The following is a 12,691-nucleotide window of genomic DNA, read 5'->3' as shown; positions in this document are numbered from 1 at the left end:
AAAAATAAAAGTTTTTTTAATTTATATTATATTATTAAATAAATTATATTATTAAAAATTATTTTGCACTTTTATAAAAAATTGTATATAAAAATATTATAATATTATTGTTATTTATTTTACTTCATAATATTTGCTTACTTAATGTGTTTATTTGTATTAATTTATATATACAATTAATATAACTAAAACTAAATTTATATCTTCAACATTTATTTTATTTGCACTTATACAATTATATATTTATAAATAAATATATATCTATATGATTTAATTCATATAAATAATCAATTTATATTAATCTTTAGTCTATAGAATATTTATTGTTATATTTATAATATTAGTATTATATATTAATATCTTATAGTTATATATATAAGCATATGAAATTTTATTTTAATTTCACTTTGAACAAAATTCAAATTTAAATTGCTTATATAGCAGTGATACCAATTACGAAAGTAGAAAAAAATATTCCAAAGAGCGTAAACATGGCCTCGCGGTATAATCACGCTATTCAGCGAGTTTTAGCAAAATTAGAAGCATCTATAAATTCGGAAAATTATTATGAAGCTCATCAAATGTATAGAACTTTATACTTCAGGTACGTTAATAATGTAATTAATCAACATCGTCAAAGAATCATTTTTACACAATCATCGATATGATTGCTTAACCTCTTTTTCAGATATCTTGGACAGAAAAAGTATTCGGAACTTTTGGAATTACTATATAATGGTTCTACACTTTTATTACAGCACGAACAAGTATATAATCTATTCTTTCTTCCTTATTTTTATTAATTTTATTAAATATAGCATTACGAGAAATATCAAAATGATGTCATAATGCATATTTCTGAGCATTATTTAGAAATTCTTTTCTCGAACAATCTATAATTAAATTTTATTGTCAGTTATTAATATTTGCTACGTTAAATTTTTTTTTTGTTTTTTAAATAAGAATTAGAATATTTTAAAGTCCAATTTTGAAGTCCAACAAATGAAAATGTTTTATATCAATTAATAATAATATAATATTTTGAATTATTTGTAACATATTTGCAATTTATTCATATTATACTAAATATAAAAAAATATTGTATTATTATTTTTTTATTATTTATAGCATGCAAGTGGAGCTGATTTAGGAATTTTATTTGTAAATGTTTTAACACAATCAGGAACAGAACCTTCTCAAGATTATTTTGAAAAAATTACAAACTTGTTTAGTATAATGAGTCCTTTATCACCTGAAAGAGATGTTTTTGTACAATCTGCTCTTCGATGGAGTATAAAGAATACAGATTATAAAATAGGTCATCCAGATTTGCATCAAAAAATAGCACAAGTATTTTGGAGAGGTAATTTATTTATGATTTATAATATATTAAGACTAAATTTTGTTAAAAATTAGATATTTTAAATTTTCAATCATTATCACAGTAATATATATATTTTTTTTAGAAAAAAATTATGTAATGGCAAGACAACATTTCATATATAGTCGAGATGGTTCTGGATGTGCTGCAATGCTTGTTGAGCTTCATGAACAACGTGGTTACAAAAATGAAATAGATCTTTTTATAGCCCAGGCAGTCTTGCAGTAAATATTCTCATCTTATTTATTTGAACATCTAAATAATACTCAAAAAGCTTAAAAACAATGTAAAATATATCTTAAAAATTGTTTTAATTCATTTTTAGATATCTCTGTTTACAAAATAAAACAACTGCACAAGAAGTTTTCAATTCTTATACTTCACAACATCCGAAAATAAACAGAGGTCCACCATATCTTCTACCTTTATTGAATTTTTTATTTTTTTTATTAAAAATAGTTGATAGGTGAGTACAAAATTTTAATTTATTCATTTAATAAATAAAAATTTATATCAATGTATATATTTTGCTTTTCAGTGGTAAACTTGCTGTATTCACAGTACTTTGTGAGCAATATCGAATATCTTTAAATAGAGATCCATGTTATCGACAGTACTTAGATAAAATAGGACAATTATTTTTTAATGTTCCATCCCCACGTCCTCGCAATCAAGGATTATTTGGTACACTTTTACAATCTTTTTTTAATGGTCTTGAAGATGAAGGTTCAGATGACGAACAAAGAAATACTGCTTCAACTTCACAAACAGCACAAGAGCTTGATTGATTAAAAGTTACACGTCACTGTGCAATGTGATGAAAGTAAATAATTAACTTATATATGTGTATATATATATGTGTGTGTGTTTGTGTATGTATGTATATATATACATATATATATATATATTTATAGTAGTGTCCCATATATTTTCAATATACACATTATGTTGATCTTTTTAGATCTTTGAATATATTGAAATTAATTTTTTTAAATGATTTGTACAGATAAACTTATTTAAAATAAAAATATGTGGGATGCATTTCTAGAGGAATTTTTCAAAGTTATAAGTTAGGATTCATCAAAAAGTAAACCTGCATAGAGACAAAACTTTCATGAAAAATAGTAACTCATATGTATCTTTCTGTCATTCATCTGCCTGTTTTGATATTATATTCGAAGATTATTTAATATATTGGAACTGGGATAAAACTTTCGAATCATATATATAGAATCCTATTTAAATTACTGTGAAATTTAAAAACAAACATGAACTTTGAATAAAATCCTTGTACTAATAATAATCTACATATAATAATGTATGTTTAAAAAAAAAACATGTATTTGAGTATAACTGCTGAAATGAAGATTTATTTTATATAAATTTAATCGTATGACAAATAAACGTGACATAACATTTATAGCTACAGAAAAGAGTGCTTAATGAAATTACTTGTTGCTGAAATACTAAATAAATGGAGTGAATCATACGTAAGTAATTGTCATAGCAGCAAGTAAAATATTTATTTATTATAAACTCTATACTAGTATAATTTATATCGTTTAAAAATTTTTAGCAAAAAAAAAATTCGTATTTAATTATGAAAATGAAATGGCCATAATTCTATAATAAAGCACGTTTCTGTACTGATAAAAATAATGTACAATTGCTGTGTATTGAATCGAAAAGTATAGGAAAAAAATATGATCAAGAATATAGATTTGTGATGAGTATAAACAAACTTATGTATATTCTTGTAATACATATATAGTATACAAAGTATCCTTTTATTATGAGATTTGTTACAATTTATTTTTCCATAATTTATCAACACAGCAAATATTGTACAAATATTTAATGGTTTAGATTTGTTACAAACACACATAGTGTGTTATTTTTAAACTTTTAAACAGAAATAAATTAAATTTTGTTAATAAATTAAATTTTTCAAATATATTGATAGAAGTGATATGTAATTGTTTTCTATATTAGTAATGATATAATATATATCATATTATTTAAGAATTTATTAAAATTTATACCGTACAAATACTATATATGGACATATTATTCTTATATATAAAGAATTTATCATAAAACAATAAATTCAAATATAAAATATTGAAATATTACAGATATATAATATAAGTAAATGAAAATAACATGCGAATAGAAGATTTGTGTTATGTACAATTATAATTTAAAACATTTTATTTTAAATTTATTTTAAAAATGTTATATACTTCATAAATAGAATTTTAATTATTTAATACTAACAAAACATTTAAACTAAACAAGGAATATTAATTCTAATAACTATTATAATTCTAAATAAATTTGTTTTTAAGAAATAATTGAGTATAGATAATATAGATAAATTAATTATAACATTATAACTGAAAAACATTATATTGATTGATATAAATATTATTTTTAATGCACATTAATTTTTAATAATTGAAATGAAATCTTAATGAATAAATAAATTATGGCCGATTGTTGATTAAAATTATATAACAAACAAAGAAATATGAAAATAAGATTAAATATTATATATAAAGTATAAATAGATTTTGTGGAATAGCTTTGGAAGATCTGGAGATTAAAACAAGCACAAAAAATATGCAAAATGTTATTTGAAGCTTATTTATTAAGTTATAAGCAATTTAAATTTACATTAAATAAAATGAAATGGTTTTATTTTTGTTTTGCTTTATTTAAGGCAAATCTCAGTTGCTTATAACAATAAATAAATCTTATCCGTCATTTTTGTATAATAACTATTGTGTTTGATGTAATTTATACAACTCTTCAAAGATATTCCATAAATATATTAATATCTTATATATAATTAAATTATGAATTAATTTTCACTTAAAATTGATAAAAAATGAATAATAAAATAATTAAATGTCAATAATTAATACAGCAATATATTTAGAATTTTAAACAAAAAATTATATAAACAAATTATAAATGATAAATTTTTTATGTGTAATGGCACAGAAAAAAATTTTAATATTTTTTTATTTATATAAGCTTGGAATTATATTTTCAAATTTTTTAATTTGTAGTAATAATTTATGCGAATAAATTTTCATTTTACATTTTACAAAATTTAATTTATATATATAAAAAAAAAAATTTGGTTGCAATAACGAGTGTACAAAGTTTTTAAAAATCATAAAAATCGTAAAAAGAAAAAAGAAATTTATTATACTATATGAATAATGCAATATTGTAATTCATATAATCTAACATTTTTTAATTGTAATTAAACATTTTCTTGTATTTAATTTCTCAATATACTCATAATAAGCATTTTTTAAATAATTTACATGTAAAAATATTATATATGTATATAACTACATATTTCACACAAAATTCCTACATACATACGTTTGTATATCTTATGAGTAAAAAGTGTTCATAAAACAAAGATGATCTTTGTTCATTTTTTTTACAAAATTAATAAAAAATAAATGCAATATAAAAAATTAATTAAATAAATCAATATTAAATGAAATAATATTATTAATATGTTTCAAAACCAGGAATAGGAAATTGCTTAGAAAATGTTTCAACTTCTTTTCTTAAAGCTGCAACTTTTGCCTTTATATTAGCATCAGTATTTAATACTCTTTTATAGTCAACAAGTTTAGGACCAGAAATATTAGATACTTCTTTAGAAAGTAATAGTCCTAAAAAATATTTAAATATTTGTATAAATATTTTTTATACATGATTACATTAAATTTTAAATTCTATTTTAATATATTCTTTTAAAAGATGAATACCTTCATGTATAAAGTTTACAACTTTATCAATATCTTTTTCAATTAAACCACGAGTAGTTAATGCAGGTGTACCAAGTCTGATACCACTACAATTCAATGCACTTTTATCACCAGGCACTGTATTTTTATTGCAAGCAATAGAAATACTCTCCAAAATTTTTTCCGCTTTAGCTCCAGTAATACCTGTAGATCGTAAATCTACAAGCAACATATGAACATCAGTTCCATCTGTATTAATTTTATAACCATGCTCTTGTAATTTTGAACATAGTCTTTTTGCATTAGCTATAACTTGTTTCTGATATTGAAGAAATTCTGGTGATTTGACTTGTTTCATTGTTGTAGCTATGCCTGCAATTGCATGATTGTGAGGTCCACCTTGTAATCCTGGAAATACAGCTTGATTAATTTTATCTTCTAAATCATACATAATTTTTTGACCATCTTTTCCAATTTTTCTAACTCCTTTGCGAAAGAAAATAACACCTGCTCGAGGTCCTCTAAAAATTTAAAAAAATAAATATTATCTAATGAAATATGAGAAAAAATAAAACTAGAAGAAATTAGACTAAAAATAAAACTAGAAATTAACTAAAATCATTTATTTATATTATTAATTATAAATTAGCAATTACCTTAAAGTTTTATGTGTTGTAGTAGATACAACATCACTATATTTAAATGGGCTAGGAATTAATTCAGCAGCAACCAACCCTGCTACATGAGCCATATCACTAAATAAATAAGCATTATTTTCTTCTGCTATTTCTTTGAATCGTTTGTAATCTAAACATCTACTATAACAAGATACTCCTGCTATTATAATTTTAGGCTTAAATAATCTTGCCTCTTGAGCTAATTTATCATAATCAATTAAACCAGTATTAATATTAACTTTATATGGTTTTGATTCAAAAAATAATGATGTTGCAGAAACTTTTTTATTTGCAGTAAAAAAACCTAAAAAGAATTTCATCCATTTAATATTTTTAATTTTAATTTATAATATTCTTATGAATTTATATAAAATACCATGTGTAAGATGCCCTCCATCTGGAAGATCTAAACCCATTATACGACCATGAGGCTCAATTACACCTGTATAAACAGCAAAATTAGCTGGACTTCCTGAATATGGTTGAACATTACAACCCCATTCTTCAGGATTTAAATTAAATGCTTCTAAAGCACGTTTTTGTGCTAATAATTCAATTTCATCAATATGTTCATTTCCTCCATAATATCTGAATATGATGATAAGAATAATTTTAACAATTAATTTTAATCATTAATATATACAAATAAACAAATATGTGAAAAGAAATTAAATAATAAAATAAGAATAAATTAAAAATAATAATAATAATAAATTATAAACAATACCTTTGACCAGGAAGACCTTCGCTATATTTATTATGAAGGCAAGAACTTAAACATTGAAGAACGCTAAGAGATGTAAAATTTTCACTAGCAATCATTTCAAGACCAGATTCTTGCCTTTTTTTTTCTTTTTTCATTAATTCAAAAAGCTCTGGGTCTGTTTCCCAGATATTTTTATAAATTAATCCAGGCATATGCTACATATATATATATATATATATATATATATATGTAATAATTTAAATTTCTTAATATTTATTTTATATATTAAAAATAGATTGATAAATTAAAATTTATTTCATATAATATAAAAAATATATTGAAACTACTTATAGCTACTTATAGCTATTTTATAGCTAATAAATACTTGTTTATTTTTTAACTCTGTAGGAGGTATTATTGTGCAACTTTACTTATTATTCTGATAAAGTTCAATGTTTTCGTTGATAACCCTTTGTATAATGACACAATAAAATGGAAATCTAAATATACTATATACATATATATAAAATGTATTTATTATTATTTATTTTATATCACTTGTTTATTTTATATTATAATTATTGTATATGTATTTATAAGCATTTTAAACAATATTTTTTATAATTTAATAAATATATAATATATATTCTTATTTTAATCAAAGAGAAGAAAAGAAGATATATAAAAATTTATATATTAAAAGTTAAAATATATAAAAAATAAAAATAAAATATATAAAAATATAAATATTAAAAGTTCATATATAAATTATTTAATTAATTAATTAATACAATATTATTTGTCAGAATAATAAAAAATTAAACATAAATTGTTTTATATTATTAAAAAGATTAAAATTATATATAAATTAATACAAAAACATACATGAATATATTGTATAAACAATAAATACAATTCTAACAAATTAAAAAAATTAATATATATCTAACTTATCTCAAAATATACATAAAATTTGTGGAATGTTTTATTACTATTAACTACATGAAAAAATCTATTTTTAACAATAAATAATTTATAAAATCACTCACGAGTTTAGATGTGCAACAGGTGGTTGAGAAATATACGTTGGGATTAGAATCACCGCGAAAAACTTCTGAATTATATCCTTGAATAGCATGGTCTTTTATATGTTTTGTTCGAGTGATTAACCAATTTTCAACCAATCGAAAACAGCGTTGATTTATATTCGACCAATTCACAGTCATAATAAGAGTCTTAATAATTTTCTTAAATCATATATAAAAACTCATGAAATACATATAATGAGAAAAAAAGATATTCGTACATTTTTTAAAATGGAATAATTTTTTTAAAATTAAACCAAATGACTTGAATTTTTTTTAAATGCAAGAATTAATTTAATAAATATGTAAAAAAAAATTGTATAAATTGCTATTAGATGAAATTGTGAAAAAAAAAATAAAAATTATGATTTTTCACTTTCTTATCTAAATCTACAATGAAAATTTTAAATCTTTTATATTTTTTTTATACTTTTTTATACCTTTTATAAATTTAAAAAAATTATATGCATAAAGTTTTATTAAAATCTGTTAATATTATTATGAATTATAAACAGGATCAAGAATGCTCAAATTCGCAATTTTTCATGACTTTTGGCTTATGATTATAATAAAAAATCTAAAAAATTTTTCATTTTTCGATATCTTTAGCTTTTTATGCATTTATTGATTTCGATGAAACTTTATGCATATATACAGTCAGTCACAAAAATTTGTATACATCTTATGCAAATTCAATTAATAATTTATATTATCGAAATTATCAATATTTCTGTTTTATATTGTGTATATAAATCATAATGTTATATATGAAACAATTTTTTTTAATGAAATATCACTTCAAGAAAATGAAATCAATTTTTAAAATTATAATTTTATTATTTCATTTTTTAAAAATATAATTTTAATATAATAAAAACAAAAACAAAATTTTAAACTTAAATATTAAAAAATTTAAACAATATTTAGATTTTAATATTTTATTATCCTGTTACAAAATATTTTTGATGACTTGGTATTTGTATGAATTGCAAATATGAAAAAATGATAAAAATTTAATTGATTTTATTCGAAGAGATTTCCTATTGGAAAAAAATAAATTGCTCTATATATAATACATTATATTCTACATATATAAAAATTTTTATTAAAATCGAATTTTTTTAAAGTATAAAAATTTTTGTTGAAAAAATTATTGATTATAATTAGATCTATAAAAGACATGTTTCATATTTGTAAATTCAAATTAAAAAATTATTAAATTATATTAAAATCATGATCTTTACTTTTTTTCTTTACTTATTTCATCTATATACACAATAACAATTTAAAAAAAATTTAAATCATTTGATTCAATAAAAAAATTATTCTGTTTTAAAATATATATGAATACTTTTGTTTCTTATTTTGTATTGTATATATATGATATACAATTAGAAATTTATATTTTACATATATTTGTTACACCTATGCATTTAATAACATATGTAATCGTATTGTCTAACCTAAAAATTTTCTAATTGAAAAATTCAACAACGCTACTGTGATATCCATAATGTGCACGCGCGCAATTTCAAACATTTTCATTTCGATTCAATATCAAAATTAATTTATTTAATTTATAGTAGTTAGAAACATTTAAAAATTAGTTTATATAAAAGTATATATAATTTTTTCTTGATCAATTATATAATAAATATAATTATTTAATAGTATTGTTATATAAGAAAATTTTAAAAAATAATATCTAATATTAATAAAAATATTAAATATATTATTATTATTAAATTTTAAATAATTACATTATTTCTTTGTAATTGATTTAAATAGTTTTTTTCAATTCACATTTTTAAAAATGAAAATCATTCATATTTTTAAAAACAAAAAAAAGAAGATTATAATCGCCACATAAAAATATTTTAATACAACAGATGTTATTCATGATTAGACTTCCTAGAATATTCCCTATTAAAAATATGTAACAGATCTAGAAATTTTCTGCTATAATCGTTTATCAATTTAATTAACATATTTTCGATAACTTAATTTCACTTTCTAATTGTTCAGTTGGAAATGTTTCACTGCATCACAATGCAACTTACTTTATTTTAAATTTTCAATTAATAAGAATTTACAATAATAACTATTGTGATTTTACTATAGCAATACCACTTGTTTGAAAGTAAGTAGTTCACTCTCCACATATTTTCTTCGAATATATACAAAGCTACAGTATACACATATTTCTCACTGATCAACTACCAGTTAATATTTTTATCGAGATTTTTTTTTTTATTTTATTATATCAAATGTAAATATCCATTGACGATACTCTAATTTTTTTATTTATCTTCAATGAAAATTTGTCAAATAATTATAATAATCAGAAAATTAATATAACAATTTTTACGAAATTTTTAAAAAAATTTTAAGATAATTATCATTTCATAATTAAATCAATATTATAAATTATTATTCATTATTAAATATAAAATAGTCATACAAATAAAAAGATGAAAATATAAAAATTTAACAATTTATTTAAAGAAATTAAAATACACTTACTTCATAATAAACATTCATTGGCTATAATTTTCATTCCATTTTTTATAAATTAATTTATGTTATGATAAATATATTAATTTTATTCATAGCATTTTTTTTATATTATTATTATTATTTTCGAATTTATTGGTTTCTTAATATTTAAAGCTTCCAAAAAATTCTAATAAAAAAAAATAAAAAAACTTTAAAAAATTAAATATTATCATATATAAAATATTAATATATCTTTGGAGCTATATTCTATAATTCTATTGCAAAACAAATATAAAAACTCATTTATAAAATTGATTTATTAAATTATAATTATTTGAAATTAAATGAAATAAGATATATAAATAAAAATGTGACAAATATAATAAAATAAGACAACTTTATTTTCTTTATACTCTCTTCATTTAATTTAAATTGTTTATAACTTAAGAAATAAACTTAACTGATATTTTTATATACTAATTTTTGTGTTTTTTTTGGCTTCTAAAATCGATTCTTTAAATATGCTCCACAAAATATTATTATTAATATTATATTATATTAACATTTTATAGTTTTTTCTTTCATTTATAATAATTATTAGAAGATAAATGAAGAAAAAAAAATAAATGTAAAAGTAAAAAATATTTCATGAAAATAAATTTTTATATTTTTTTTAACAAATTTTTGAAATTAAAATTGAATGAATTTAAAATATTTGACAGAATTATAAAAAAATAAATAATAATAAAATAATATTGAATTACAAAATTTGGTGAAAAATATTTACATTATATATCAATATATCTTACATATTTTTCAAAAATATAGTAAGGATTTGTTCTGATGACAGTAATTATGTCATGATATAATATTTAATAATCTGTACAGAATGATAATTGTAAATATAACATTATATAATAGTATTAATAATAAATATTGTAATATTATATAATTGTAATGATTATGATAATTTTTATTTTAATATCAAATGTAAAATCTAACATATAATTACTTCAAATAGTAGTGATATAAATAAAATATACAATATTAATATATAATTATTATATTCATTATATCTATAATTATTAAATTGCAAATATAGATTATATTAATTAATGCTAAGTTAAAGTAAATTAATTATGTTAACATTAAATAAGATTTAATAACAAATTACAAAAATTAAAAATATTTAATGATAAAAAAAATGTTATTTTAATTTTGAGTATACTATTATACTATTATTTGAGTTTATTATTAATTAAAAAATATATATAAAAATTAATAATTTCAAAAATATTAATTAACATGAAAATTTTTTAGAAAATCTTTTTCAAAAAAACTATTTCAAATCATGTTTAAATTTATTTCTTCTATATTATATTATATAAATTCCTACTATGTTTTGCAAATTATAATAAAAAATATTTTACACTTAAATAATAAAAAATCATACTTTACATCTTTTGATACTGTTTAAATATTATATTTATTTAACTTTATATTTTAATTAATATAGCAAATGTGCTTTTTTGTATATTAAATTTAAAATATAATTTTTTTTTAAATTTAAAATATCTTTTAAATATGTAAATTTGTGTAAATAACAAATAATTTGAATTACTAATTTGGAAAGATAGATAAAAAAATATTTAATACTTTGTTTCTTGGCCTACTTATATTTTTTGTATTTTTTTTTTTTAAAATTAATTTAATTATATACAAGTGTAAAAATTTTCAAGAATAAATTTTTCTTGTAATATATTCCTATTCGATTTTATATTTAATATTACTACATAGTTTAATAAATTCATATTTTTACATGAGTTAATTTTTTAATAACATTTGTAATATTAAATGTAATTTGAATTCTTAAAAATAAAATAATATTAACATAAATGTGTCAACAGAAATTAAAATATATGACATTGTTGTCAAATAAGATAATCGATTAAAATCGTAAAACATTCATTTTATTCTATTTATTATCAACTATCTCGTTTACGCATTCCGTAGTCTCGTTTATTCTGCTTTTTATTTACTTAAAAAAAAATTATTGAAAAATTATTGATAAATTTTACAATCGCAATTGAGCAGCTGCTACAATATTAGCTGTACAAAAACAGAAATGCGTTACAATTAATTACAAGCATCATATCATATTAGAAGTGCATCTTTTGTAGATTATTTATTATATGTAAATCTGATATATTTTTGTTTTCTTTTTTTTTTTATTATAATACAATAACTTAAATAATTTTCTTCCAATATAATTTTCATATGATTTAGTGCAAAAAATACATAGTTACTATTAACATTGTCATAAGTGATATTCATCTATCTTCAACTTCGAAATCATTATTACTGTTAGTATTCATCGAGGAACGTAACAATAAAATGTATATGTATACAATTAATATACATATGTAATTATATATATAAATATATATATATATATATATATATATGAATAATAAAACATAATTTATATTTTCATAGTTTCCAGGTATATATATACGCTATTTCTTCGATCGAAACTTTTGCATTGCTTTTATTAGAAAAGCAAATCGTAA

General features: G+C 19.1%; 2 protein-coding genes across 6 annotated transcripts; one reads left to right on the top strand and one right to left on the bottom strand.

Moving 5' to 3' along the window:
- The first annotated feature begins 404 nt into the window (after positions 1 to 404).
- On the top strand, positions 405 to 2,814 carry LOC100868063 (Golgi to ER traffic protein 4 homolog). The gene is made up of 6 exons (XM_012492929.3): positions 405 to 604; positions 689 to 767; positions 1,129 to 1,363; positions 1,467 to 1,605; positions 1,707 to 1,847; positions 1,920 to 2,814. Exons 1-6 carry the CDS (start codon positions 492 to 494, stop codon positions 2,167 to 2,169), a joined length of 957 nt encoding a protein of 318 aa, XP_012348383.3. The 5' UTR covers positions 405 to 491; the 3' UTR covers positions 2,170 to 2,814.
- A 1,760-nt stretch (positions 2,815 to 4,574) lies between these two features.
- Positions 4,575 to 9,994, bottom strand: Shmt (serine hydroxymethyl transferase). 5 transcript variants are annotated; one of them, XM_012492927.3, is made up of 7 exons: positions 9,686 to 9,994; positions 7,590 to 7,787; positions 6,562 to 6,755; positions 6,211 to 6,422; positions 5,814 to 6,138; positions 5,179 to 5,678; positions 4,575 to 5,082 (listed from the first exon to the last, which is right to left on the bottom strand). In XM_012492927.3, exons 2-7 carry the CDS (start codon positions 7,764 to 7,766, stop codon positions 4,916 to 4,918), a joined length of 1,575 nt encoding a protein of 524 aa, XP_012348381.2. In that variant the 5' UTR covers positions 7,767 to 7,787; positions 9,686 to 9,994; the 3' UTR covers positions 4,575 to 4,915. The 5 variants fall into 5 exon arrangements, with proteins under 5 accessions (XP_012348381.2, XP_086768535.1, XP_031775495.1 ...); XM_086912409.1 differs by lacking the exon at positions 9,686 to 9,994 and adding an exon at positions 8,066 to 8,321; XM_031919635.2 differs by lacking the exon at positions 6,562 to 6,755 and having other exon boundaries at positions 9,686 to 9,814.
- Positions 9,995 to 12,691: the final 2,697 nt, after the last annotated feature.

Source organism: Apis florea, unplaced genomic scaffold (genome assembly GCF_048593485.1).
Source record: "Apis florea isolate Af1SG1 unplaced genomic scaffold, ASM4859348v1 contig_3391_pilon, whole genome shotgun sequence".
NCBI lineage: Eukaryota > Metazoa > Arthropoda > Insecta > Hymenoptera > Apidae > Apis > Apis florea.
This window is presented reverse-complemented; position numbering and strand designations above follow the sequence as displayed.

Bases quoted from the DNA above. Each gene is read 5' to 3' on its own strand.
- LOC100868063 (XM_012492929.3), top strand. From the start codon at position 492: ATGGCCTCGCGGTATAATCACGCTATTCAGCGAGTTTTAGCAAAATTA. The intron at 1,364-1,466 runs GTAATTTATTTA...TATTTTTTTTAG, and splicing joins AGCACAAGTATTTTGGAGAG to AAAAAAATTATGTAATGGCA. The intron at 1,606-1,706 runs GTAAATATTCTC...ATTCATTTTTAG, and splicing joins ATAGCCCAGGCAGTCTTGCA to ATATCTCTGTTTACAAAATA.
- Shmt (XM_012492927.3), bottom strand. From the start codon at position 7,766: ATGACTGTGAATTGGTCGAATATAAATCAACGCTGTTTTCGATTGGTT. The intron at 6,139-6,210 runs GTATTTTATATA...AATTCTTTTTAG, and splicing joins TGGAGGGCATCTTACACATG to GTTTTTTTACTGCAAATAAA. The intron at 5,679-5,813 runs GTAATTGCTAAT...TTAAATTTTTAG, and splicing joins ACAACACATAAAACTTTAAG to AGGACCTCGAGCAGGTGTTA.